The sequence below is a fragment of the Chaetodon auriga genome, chromosome 3, assembly GCF_051107435.1.
Source record: "Chaetodon auriga isolate fChaAug3 chromosome 3, fChaAug3.hap1, whole genome shotgun sequence".
Taxonomy (NCBI): Eukaryota; Metazoa; Chordata; class Actinopteri; order Chaetodontiformes; family Chaetodontidae; genus Chaetodon; species Chaetodon auriga.
Window position 1 is genome coordinate 11948245 of NC_135076.1, and position 13076 is coordinate 11961320.

At 44.0% G+C, this 13076-nt stretch overlaps 1 protein-coding gene across 5 annotated transcripts in view; it reads left to right on the forward strand.

Moving 5' to 3' along the window:
* The first annotated feature begins 441 nt into the window (after positions 1-441).
* Positions 442-13076, forward strand: part of anos1b (anosmin 1b) — a 41688-nt gene continuing 29053 nt past the window's right edge. For 4 of the 5 annotated variants that reach the window (XM_076721363.1, XM_076761835.1, XM_076721355.1 and 1 more), the window contains exons 1-2: positions 475-792; positions 11383-11430. In XM_076721363.1, coding sequence (XP_076577478.1) covers positions 616-792; positions 11383-11430 — 225 coding nt within the window. In that variant the 5' untranslated portion in view covers positions 475-615. Of the gene's footprint in view, positions 793-11382; positions 11431-13076 lie in introns of all 5 variants that reach the window. The other variant, XM_076761819.1, reaches the window with a different exon arrangement.

The following is a 13076-nucleotide window of genomic DNA, read 5'->3' on the forward strand; positions in this document are numbered from 1 at the left end:
TGATGATACTGAAGACGATGAGGTGACATTCATGTTATAATGAAGATGCGGGATGATGATAATGTGCACTATTAGTGGGAGTGACGGTTTGAGGAACTAGTGATGAAGATGGAGGATGATGGTAGTGGTGGTTGTCAGTGAGCACCAATGACTGAATAGACAATAAACATAAAAACAATGACGGTAAAGGTGAAGGAGGTAACGAGGACGATGTTGTGAAATACAGTAAAATGGTGATGATGATGTTATCAGGATGAGGATAATAATGATGATAACTGCACGTGCACAGGTAAAGGGAGTAATGATGATGAGAACGTGAGGAGGTAGAAGTCATGATAGTCTCAAAGGTGATGAGGAAGATGATAAGGACAGTAAGGATGAAGACCGCTAGAACTCCGCGCGGCCGCACTTGTACCGGTGGTGGGAGTGACCGCGAGGAGGGAAGAGCTGCTCCATTCCGTGCTCGCGCGCCGATAGCAGCAGCGCTCTGATGTATTCACTCTGAACTCAAAGGGTCGCGAGAGCAGGACGTTGACGAGCCAGACACGAGGAGGATAAGTGCCGTGTGATTAGTGCGTGCATTCATTTCGTTTCCTCGCATTCCCTCGCCGCGTCATGGCAGTTTGTCGGGCCGGGCTGGTGCTCCTGTGCGCGGTGTTGGCGGTGACTCGCGCCCGCAGGAGCTCACCGGAGCAGGAGGATGTTCAGGAGAAAATCAACAGCGCCAGATGCACGTCCAGGTGCCTCACTCTGCACATGACCCAGCTGACGGCTGCGTTCAGACACCTCCAGGTACCTACGACCACTCTGTGCCTTCTTTAAGGGTATTTACTGACCCTGAGGTCACACAAGTCAGGAAATAAAAAGGGCAGAGACCCACGATGTTGTATTTTAATGCTAGACACATTTGTGTGACCCTCAAAGGTGAGTTAATTAAGTGTATAATATAAATTTGCTCAATTTTAGACAGATTTACCCAAACTGCTTCGTTTAAAGGTGAATTACTTTCTATATTAGTCTTGATAGTTCAGTGGGCTCATTAGAGATTTTTTTGTGGTACAGCTTCACAACACCCTCATTTTGCTTAATGCTGTGTTTTTATTTTATTTATGTTGATGTTCATGGCGCCCTAAAATATTTCACAGGAAGATGTTGAAGGGTGAAATTAACAGGAGGGGGGATAGGGACGAGCATCTGGAATCAATCAGGTGCACTCAATAGTCACATTTCTGATGAACACAGGATTGAAGTTTATGAGTTATGTTCTCATGACACACAGACATAATGACCTCTCAGTGAGTTTTCAGATTTGGCAGTTTGCACAAATGGCTGATCTGCTCTCAGTGGCATGTGTAAGACATTTACATAAACTTTAAACCGCACCACTAAACTTTTTTAAATGATTGAAAGATCAAAAAATAATAATCCTTATTCTCTGGTCTGATTGGTGAAAAATTCTTACACCCCTACCCACCATTCATAGCTGTACCACCTAGTTCCATCGCTCTTGTGAGCAGCTGTGTTGCCTCCTGGAGAAACAGTGTGTAGTCAATACAATTGTCCAGTTATCCAAATCTTTTAAGGAAGCTTGTCGTTCTTCGGGTCTTTACAGAAACAATAGCCACTCAGTGCTATGTTGTGTAGTGATTTTAGAGGTGTCGTTATGCACAAGAGAAGAAAAGCGAAGTGAGCACTTACTGCCTAAATAATTAGTCAGAGAAAACCGTGTGATCTTGCCCAAAAACAGGGAGTTGTTTCCAACATGGTTTTCATCAGGAAGTTTTCAGATTGAAGTTGCCCCGTGTCAGTATGCAGAGGGCCAAAGGTAGCCTGAAAAAATGTAACTTACTGGTTTATAATGGTTGACAAAATTACTCATCTCAGTGAAATCGCTGGCCCATGTTCTGCGGCCTTTGTAGTGAGGAATGTGAGATTAACGGGGACATTAGGACGTTACCAAGTTCGAAAAGCCACTTATCGTTAACGGCTTCAACATGTGCATGCTGTGTAGTGGGTGGGAAAGTCATTAACCACAGAGTTTAGCCCCAGTGCCTCTGAGGTGTGTAGAAGAAAGTGTGTGTACGTATGTGTGTGTGTGTGTGTGTGTGTGTGTGTGTGTGTGTGTGTGTGTGTGTGGGTTTGCATATGTTCATGTATAAAAAGAAGGTTTGGTCTGGTCCTCGTCCATCTAGAATAGACTCCCAGCACCTGTGCATTGGGTAATGAGGGTGGCCCCTGGATGACTCTCGAGCCATGTGCGTGTGTGTGTGTGTGTGTGTGTGTGTGTGTGTGTGTGTGTGTGTGTGTGTGTGTGTGTGTGCTGGGGTTTCTGGAATGGAGGTGTGAGAAAGGGAACATTTGGTTTAAACTTTATGAAGTGGAGTGCAGTAGTGAGATGTTGAGCATCAAACAGCAGTGATGGAAATGAGACCAACTGACTGGGAGGTAGCAAACAGGCCAGGCACTCATTTTCTACTTGGGTTTCATTTCAGTTAAACAAAGTGAACAAAATGTTGCATTCCTCTCCGATACAACTCTTTAATTTCTTGTGTGAGTTTGTTTTCTGTCATAGTCTTGGCATCGGTTGACGTCCATGGTGTGTTTAGACTTCCAGGATTTTCTGACTCTGTCTCCTGATATCTTCAAACACACATGCTGATCTGTTGAGAAAATATCCCAGAACCATATTTAATAATCCCACTTGGTGTACTGTACAACAAATTGCCCATATTAAAACAAGTGAAGTTATTAAAATATTTATTTTCATTCAGACGATTCCTCTTCTGCTATATACATTTGATTAGTTTCAGGAGTGTTTTGAAGGAGTCGCTCCTCTGTTCGCCAGCTCCAGGTTTAGGGTTCGGGTTTTGACCTGAACACAATAAGAAGGTTGATGTGTGGAGGAAGAATATTGAACAGATGAACACAGGACCCTGGGAACATTGATACGCTCCTGTTTTTTAGGCTGCCAGCATCTTGACACAAGGCAGAGGAAGGCAGTTCATTTGTGAAACAAGCAGCTTTTCTTTGCAAGCAAATTGAAGTAGCTCACTCAGTTAGGCAGATGATTTACTCACTTTAGGAAAAACTTATTGTTAAGATGAAATGCTACATGGAATGATTTCTTAAAATGAGCAATTTTTCCCTTTCATCATATTAAAATCAGTGTTTCCTACCTGATTGTAAATTGATTGACGGAAAACTAACCAGCAGCTATTTTGATAATCGATAAGCTATTTGAGTAATTAAAAAAAGGGACAATATTAGCTTCTCCGGCATGGTCAATGTGAGGATTTCATCTTTAGTCTGTTTTATGTCGTTGTAAAATGAATGTCTTTTGAATTTTGGACAAAACAAGACATTAAAAGAAATCTCGTCTGGCTCTGGAAAAGTGTTAGTTGCAGCCCTGATTGAAATGCGTGTAAGAAAAAGCACTGGGCACAGACGCCATTATCGATTCGCAGGACAGTGACAAACAGGAAAAGGACGATGTTGACGTGTGAAGAGCATTTTAGGATATAAAGGGACACTGAAAACTGTGTTTGCTATACCAAATTAAAAAGAGCCTCTCAAGTGAGCAAACAAGGAAACAAGTTTCCTCTCGGCCACATCCTGGGGAACAGCATCACTCTCTGAACCTATTATAGGACGGTGCAGCAGAAGACAGAGTGATTAATGGTTGGGAGAGACTGTGTGTTAGAGCATTCATTCATTTGAAGAACGTAACATTTAAAACAAAAAACCCTTTTGATAACATCTCCAGTAACTATAACATCAGTGAGGGCGAATAGAGCTTTACTCATCCTACTCTGTCACCACACTCAGACGCAAACACACACATTGCTTCCTCTGGCTTCATGTGGGTGAACCCTGTGTTTTTGGCTCTTTCTCTCTCAGTGTGTGTGTGGCTAGTGTGTAGCCACCAGAATGTGAGTCACCAGTTTTCTATTTACACCTCTCTTTCTGCTGCTTCTCTGGGTTTTCCACTACTTTCCCTTGTATGGTGTAATAGTGTAATTATAGCTCTTGGTGTGTGTGTGTGTGTGCGCGTGTGCTCATGAGGATATATATGCTGGTATGTTGTCATATTCCCAAATTCCTCCTTGATGTAAACTCCTAAAAATAAGGAAAAAAGTGCAACCTCGGCTGCAGAGCTGGATCTTTTTGCACATACGTAGTAGATCAGATTAGACTGCGTGTCTTAAACACTCACAGGTCTGTGGTGCTGATGAGTGGATGGTTAGCGGTTCGGGCCAGGGCTGAGGGCCAGTGCGAGGCTGAATGAGCTGCCTGTGCATTCATGTTTATGTGTGTGTGCATGCATGTGTGTGTGCGTGTGTGTGTGTGTGTGTCTGCTGCTCTGCGGTAGGTAACTCTAATCAGCCCAAAGGTCGGTCAGCCAACCAGTCACGCTCTGAAAAAGACCAGAGACAACGGTCAGGTCAGGTTGCACAGAGGCAGACGAGGAGATAAAGGCAGGTATATGGACGCGGCCGAGCACGAAGACAGGCAGGGGTGAGCGGGCAGGTAGACACAGAGACAGGTGTGACAAACATACACGCAGACAGACAGCCTGAAAAACCGATATACAGGCTAAACAGAGGACAGACAGGTACGGAGAGAGACAGGCAGAGAGACAAAGGCTTGTTTGATTCGCCTCAGAGATAAAACCTCTGCCTCTTTCTGCGGCTTTGTGACTGCCCTGTCATTCGATCAGTAGAGCCAGGGATGGATGGTGATAAAACTGTGGCGGCGTAGGAGCGACTCTCACCTGAAACCAGGACAAGAAATTCCAAAACAGTAAATCACAGCTGGAATGGCACCGCGTTGAGCAGCGAGGCTTTGTTCTTTCAGCTGCAGAGCGAGACAGATGGAAAGACTCTGGTACCACATCAAACCCGTGATGGCATCTGATACTTGAGCAATGATATCCATTCTTCTCCTCTGCACCCTGAATACCAAGCTGCTGCTATTGGCCGGCTAACTTAGCTTAGCAAAAACGCTGGAAACCATCTGTGTAATTTGTACAAAAACCAAAGATTTGAAACGAGTAATCACAGTTTTACAGGCAGTTATGAGTTGAAGTATTTCTTGGTCAGTATCTGTAACTTCCTGGAGTCTCAGCTGGTTTCTTCCTGTTTACAGTCTTTGTGCTAAGCTAAGTTAGTCCGCTGCTGGCAGTGGCTTTGCATTTAGCATACAGATATGTGATTGGTATCAATCCTCTCATCGTACTCTCAGCAAGAGAGCAAATCATCTTATTTCCCAAAATGTTGAACTGTTCCTGTAATTTGTTGACTATTTAGACTATTTTCATTACCAATGGAGTTTCAGTATTGTTGCTGTTGGAGCTGAACCGAAACAGAAAGACAGATGGCGACATAATAGTCGGATGAGGCAAGGTTCAGGACCGTATAACAACCACTATGTTGTGACGCTTGTTGTTTACAGGATGTGGGGCACCACAAACACTAACGTTGACACACGTGCACGGAAGCGCACACGCGGGAGCGCGCGCACATAGACTAATTAGGGGCTTCTGTCGGGAATGTTCAGACCTCAACATGGGCTTTTTTGGAAGAACTTTGTATTCTGTTGAATGGAAGTTAGTCATGATACACTCACCACACACACTCGCACAAACAACGCATATACTCAACATACACACACACACACACACACACACACACACACACACACACCGTAGCTGCGCTTGCTTCTGGTCATCTGGGTATGATTAGCAGAGTTAATGCCTCGTGTTAAATAGACTTTCTACTGCGCCTCACCGCAAACACTGACCACAACACACACACACATAATATGTACACACACACACACACACACTCTCTCTCCCTCTGTCTCTCTCTCTCACACACACTCACTTTTTATCGCTGCATCTGGCAGAAGTGTGATTTATATCTCACTCTCTTTCAAACACTGAAGGGTGTGTGCAGCTGTGCGTGTGCGTGTGGACCGTTCAAGTGTTTCTACGTGTGTGTGTGTGTGTGTGTTTGTGTCCCTGCTTCTTTCCTGCTGTTGCATCCAGTAATATCAGGTTGTTATTGTTCAGCGGTGATGACTGTGGGCTCAGCAGTCATCAGAGCCATGTGGAAGTCCTTTAGTGCAAGTGTTTCTCACTCCGTGGGTCAGTTCTGTTTCTGACGGCTCTCTCGTGTCTCAGGCTCAGACAAATTTCTCTTGCGGATCCCAGGATTGGAAAAAAGTTTAAGACCCTGTTTTTTATTGTTGGTATGAAATCCAGCCATGTGGAAATCCATCATTAAAGTGAAATGGGATTTTTTGCACATTTTTGTTCGAAGTCATGCATCATAAGACGGGTGGAAGTGAAATTCTGAGCACATTTCTTGGTGCATGCATGGAAAAAGCACAAAAGCCTCTGGACTTTTCTAGGTGTTTCACATTATTTTTAAACAAATACATCACGCACAGCTTCTTCCATAACCAAAAGTCTAATACCACAATAAACGCGTTTGTAAATTTTAAAACGTCCCTCCACTATGGATGAAAATTCTATTAAGAGTTGGCTTCCCATTAATAAAATAACTCTGGAGACTAAATTCCAGCCAGACGAACAGCAGTCACCAAAATTTATTGCGTCCTGTTTCACAACTAGAATCCTCCGCTCCTTGCCAGTCTCCTCCCTGCTCCTATTAACTGATATTTATTTCCATCTTTTACCTTCTTTTGTCTGTCTCCCTCTGCTCTTTTCAACTTCCTCCCTGCCTCCCATTTCCTCTCAGTCTCCCATATCCAACTTCTTTTCTCTTCCTTCAGCCACCTTCTACCAATCCTCCCTTTCTCTCCCTGACTTTTTCAACATGTGCAGCTGTTTTGCCGCACACACACACACACACACACACACACACACGCTGAGACCCTACGAAACCCAACTTTGACCACCGTTTAATAGCCATACGGCACACAGGCCCATCTAAACTGCCTTGATTGGCTCTGACAGCAAATATGTCCCATGAAATTGACTTGGGATGCGTGTGTGTGTGTGTGTCTGTGTACATTTGTGTGTGCGCGCATTAACGTGTGTGTTGCAGAGGGGGCTGAGGAGTAGTGACAGAAAAAGGGGGATGTTGTTGTGAGGGAGACAGAAAGAAAGCGAGCGTGAAAAAGATGGAGAGAGGGGATGAAGATGTGAGGCCAGCAGGGGGGGAAAGCAGCTTTATATCTCCTCAGTGAAAATCTGGAGACGTTTAACTGGCCTCTACACTGTCCTCAGTTCTTTGTGTGGAGCATCTACGGTGTATGATCACAACACACAAGTCTTTACAGAAGAAATAAGGGTACAAATGAAAGACAGAAAGAACGCCAGAGTGGCCAAAGTAGGCTAATCTGGATGAGTAGCAGCAGGAGGAGGAAGAGGAAAAATGCACTGTGTTTGTGTGTGTGTGTGTGTGTGTGTGTGTATGTGTGGATTCTGTTCTGTTCTGAGACAAAAGAGTGGTTGGTGTCATTAACCATCCTCTGCTGGAGGACAAAATGTTCAGCCCACCTTGATGGACAGAGCAGAGCGATATTGCCACAATCAAAAATCCTAATATTTTGACCGGATACCTTGGATACTGCAAATCAGCAATATGAAATGGATGTAATAATTAGTGCTGCAATGTGAATTTGATTATGATTAATGTGGATATGATTAAGATTCATAACCATTTGGTGTCATATCACTCAGCTCGAGCAGCATGATGAGTCTGGAAAATGACCTCACTTAACTGTAACGTGTCACTCAAAACAAACAAACTCAAAGATAACCAAACGTAACACACACACACACACACACACACACACACACACACACACACACACGGTCTTTGTGAATTTTCTTAATCCTGTTCAATCAATTGCTTAAATCCATGGCTGTGTATGCTGTGGAAACGCTCACTCCATCAATTTTTTTTTTCTTTTTACTATTTTTTGTCATTTTGTTCCACTGTTGAGCAGCCTTAGGACTATATTTTCAGAGCAACATGAATGGACAAGATTGCAATGCAGCTGTAAGACTCTTTCACCCATACACTTGTCATTACTGCTCTCTCACATTACATTTAAAACCCAACCAGTCACGGTACGTACGTTTGGCAACTTTAGAAAGACATTCTGATAAATGCAGCGACTTTGTAACAGAAGCCAAAGCACTAAAAACAGTAAATTGTATCAGTCATCACCAAAACCCTCCAGGACTTCATTGAACGTCACAAAACTATGCTCAAAGAGTATCTGAGGGTGGAATTGGCCTCACTGCTGCAGCCCAGGGTGCCAGTTCTGCAGCATCAAAGCAACTTAAAGGAACCCTGTGGAGTTTTTGACCACTATTAGCACCATGGAGCAATGTTTTTATCTGTGGATCCCTGTTTTGATCCCTGACCTAACAATGGTTCACATCACTCCATGAGTGGACAGGTGGCATTTACGCACCACAAAAAGCAGCAAGAAGCAGAAATGGGGAAAATGCAGAGGGAGACCTGTTTAACATTCACACCTGTGTCGTCTGACAGAATCAGTGGAAGGAAGAGCACGACTGCCTCTGAGCTACGTCGACTGCTTACAAATGTCTTAATGCTTGAGAGAGTGAAGAGCCTCCTCCATATGTGTGAGATACACTGCTATTATAAGACCTGTATCCATGGCGACTCAGTCTTTTATAATGCGCTCAGTAGCACCTGGGCGGCGTCGCTTTGTGTAGTCAGAAAGTGCCTTGAAGAGAGGAGGAGAGAGGGGAGATGTTTGCAGAGGAGGAAGTTGTTTCTCTGTATCTGTAGTGATACCATGACAGCCGTTCCTCTGCTCCTCCTCTCATCTGTTCCTCTCTCCATCCAACCTTCCCCACAGGCTTGTTATTAATCTGTTCATCAGAGATTTAACCATTGCTTTAATGCTCCACTGCTCTCCTCTCTCTCATCTATCACTGTAGGAGGCTGGTTAAGCAGTATAACCGCAGCAGTGTTGCTTTTTACAGCTAGCCCAGATTACTGTTAAACCAAGGGTGTCCACCCCACCAATACTCATTAACTCTTAAAGACGAGCAAGCATGGACAAATTTATACTTAATCTCCCAATATTATGTCCAGCACTCATTTCACATAATTCCCTCGTTAACTGAGCAAATTTGTTGTGACCTTATCTTAGAACCTGATCTGATTTTGGTTGCGCTCCTCGTATCTCCTCTCTGAAGGCTATCACCCTCCTCACTGCTGCCAACAGCTGTACAGCCGAGGCAATAGTAAGCAGCTGGAGCAGTGGACGTGGACAGGGGTGAGAGTATGAGAGGAATGAGGCGAACAAAATTTGTGGAGAACTTGGAGCTCTGACCATTTTCACACATATGCTCAATGGCTGGCCTCTGCAGACGGCAGGCGTGACTTACGGTTTGTCAGATTTGGAAATTTACGGAAATTGTGAGAAGCAGCCCCTCCCCGTCCTACGGTGTGAAAGAAGCTTTTAACTGTGCTGTCCGACCAGCACTTCTTTAAAACTATATCACGGCCTTAATCACTTCAGTAGAAACCCTTGGCTGTTCTAGTGACAGTAGATTCTTTTTAGCGGCTCTGCAGGGCTTAGAAGGGAAATAAGTCCTCATCTTCATACTTCAAAGAGCAGTTTAGCTTCTTTTACAGCTTTTCACCAAAGTAGCCAATATGCATCTGTTTTGAATGTTAAGAAAGAACAAGTCAATTCAGCATCTTCCGTACCGTGAAAGCCCTTAACCCCTAATCTCTAACCTTTGACCTCTGCACTGTTACCCCAACTCTAACCCCTTCACCCTCATTATACCAGAAGCACAAATGCTACTTAAAAGAGGAGAAGCCCTGAAAAGTGTGTGTGTGTGTGTGTGTGTGTGTGTGTGTGTGTGTGTGTGTGTGTGTATGTGTGTGCGTAGGTGTGTGGAAAGAGATGAGCTTGGTTGAGTCTAAATACAGCACACTTAGGAGAGAGGGTTAAGGAGTCGTTAAGTAGGCTTATCCCACACACACACACACACGCACACACACACACACACACACACACACACACACACACACACACACACACACACTAGCAGCTCATATAGTCCTCAGAGGCACGCACACACATGACAGACAGACACACAAATCATGCACACACACCAGTATTCTAATAGTTGTTTTGATGTTGGGGGTCGGCATCATGATTGTGCCGATGATGACAAAGCGTTTCAGAGGGAAGAGCAGCAGTTACGCCTCACTCACTGACTGACTGTCCTACCAGTGCAAGTTAAATACCGTTAACACGGTTTTCAGGCTGCATTTAAACCATTCAAGTGATCCAAAATCTCCCAAAACTTGAAAAATGCAAAAGGAACTGCAGGGACCCAAGAAACAAGCGGTAACATCCTCACTGTGAAATCAACAGGGTTTATGGGAAGCAGTGCTGGAATGATTACTGGACTAATGACCAGATAATAAGCATTTTGTATAATCTGGTGTTTGACATTTATCCAGCCAACACACTAAACATAATGCACTTCCAGCTTCTAAAAAGTGAACAATTTTTGCTTTACTCTGTTTTATGTCATTGTGGTTGCAGTTTTCAGGCTCAGCAGATTCAATCAACAGATTAATCAATAATGAAAATAATTCTAGTAGATTGTTTATAGGCTACCAGTTGTTTGACTGTAATGTTATTTGTTTTTTGGTATTACAACAATGTGTCACAATGATGACCATGATCTATTTAAAAAAAATACTTCCTGTAGCTCAGGTGTCAGCTGCTTCTTCGGGTTACATGAAAAATCTCCAAACACCTTGCAGGTCCTTTGTGACCTTGTGCATTCAATACAACCATGCATGAGTGTCTTTTTAAGGTGTTTTATTTGGATGGAGGACAAAATTTGAAAAGCTGAAGAGAATTAAGGACTAGTGGTCGGTTTGGATAATCTGTATTTCTGTCCCTGTGGTCATGAGATGACGTCTTCCTCTGTCACAGTGGTTATAGCGGCCATGTTTACTGGTGGTCTTGACTCACTTAGCAATAACTGTGCGCACATGCACGCTCACAAAAGCATACGTTTCACCAAGTGACGTGGCCTCTGTCTGGTTCAGTAGCCACAAGCACAGCGTGTTAAGTCATTTTGCACCCTGAGGATAATTATGTAAATAAGAGAAAGGTTGTGCGTGTCTGTCTGCATGTCAAGTTTACTCTGGTCACACAGTTTGGTCAGTGGCCTTTTTATTAACAATATTTTACTTTCTGTCTCCTTGTATGTTGGACAGCAGTCTCTCATGGACAGGTCAAATGTGGGCAGAATGTGTCAAACACAGGATTTGTCTGTGAAAGATTTATTTCTCTCTCTGTGTTTGTGTTAACCCTCATCCTCTCCGTCTCTTCCAGAGTGACCAGGTCCTGGTTTGGTGTGAAAACCACAGACGCTGCGCACAGGTAAATACACATACACACGCAGACCTGTGCTGCTGCCTTTCCAGAGACATTATACTGACTTGCATTCACTTCCCTGACGGTTTACCCAAACATTTATCACTCTGTGCCTCACCCCAACCCTAACCTATCCTTAAGCCAGTCATAACCCTATGGTAACCCTGAAACCAAGTCTTTGGTGCAGTAAAGACCGGCGATTCAGCTTCTGGTAACAGCAACTCTGACTTGGTGTTGCGGTTCATTGAACACAACTGGCTGTGTTCGTGGGTGGTAAGCCTGTGAGGCTTCTTGTTCTTTTTGTTGCACCAGCAGCTCCTGCTGGTTGCTTGGGATGGAACTGGGAGTGATAACGTGAACCTTCCACCTTCCTAGTGGCAGGTGAAAAGAAGCAGCTGCACACAGATCTGTAGTGCACAGGGGATTGGGTATTTCATATCCCCCCCCCCCCCAAAAAAAAAAAAAAAAAACAAAACAGGATAAAGTTGTGCTGTAACTATAAAACAAGTTGTTGATCTTGTGAGGACCAGATTTATGTCCTCAGATATGAATATAAATCCCAAGTCAGTGATTTAACCAAACCGTCAGAAAACTACAGCTCGCTACCAGAAAACAAGAGGATGCCGAATGTGAAAAACAGCAACGAAAAAGGATCAAAACATCCGTACACGTATTGCCTTTGCACCAGATTTATTATCCGAGCTTGGCCGAAAGCTTAGATCATACATTTCTGTGCAAACGAGATGAGATGAGTGTGATGTTTTGATCCTCTGTCATTGCTGTTTTTTACCTCTGGCGTCGTCTTGTTCACCTTCAGTGCTTTCAATTTTGCATCCTGCCAAAGGGCTGTAGATTAAACAGAACACGAGTATAGCAGGTGTAATGTCTTTACTGGTATTACAGCAAGGTCATGGAAAATATGTTTCTGATTTGTTGGCACTTTTGAAATTGTACAACACGTTTAACACTTTAAATCAGCGTGCAAGGTTTGTTAAAATGCAATTAATTGTAGCCTCAGCAGCATTTCTGCTACATTACCAGCTACCTGTGCCTGGTGTAATAGTCCAAACGATGGATTGAACTGACATCTTGTCTTTTTGGCCGCAGGATAACACACACTGAGGTATCCTGCTCCGAGAATATAATGAACGTGACGCAACCAGAGCACACTGCAAAAAGCAGAGCGTCAGACAGAGAGACAGAGAGAGTCTTTCTCTCCCTGGTGTATGGAATCTTTACACCAACCGCACGGCTCGCTAATAGCAAAGGTTGTGTTTTTAGTTAAAATAACGTCCTCCCTTGTATCCCCATTATCCATCCACCCTGGAGCAAAAATTATCCCCTGTTTATTCACTTAACACTGCCTGCCAGGAGGCTTCACTGTGTGTGTGTGTGTGTGTGTGTGCGCGTGTGTGTGTGTGTGTGCGCGTTCTAATTCATTGTTTGATTGAAGAGGAGTTTCCACGCACTGTATTTTTAGCTGCCAGTCCGTCCACTCTGCAGCACTTCCAGCTTGTTACAGCTCTCTGAACGTTACTGTGGGTGTTTCAGACGGCTGGTCCCATCTCAGACGCTCAGGCAGTGGGTGGATAGGACAGAAAGCGCGTCACCACATTTTGATGCAAGTGATCGTGTTTTAACTCAAAAAGGCC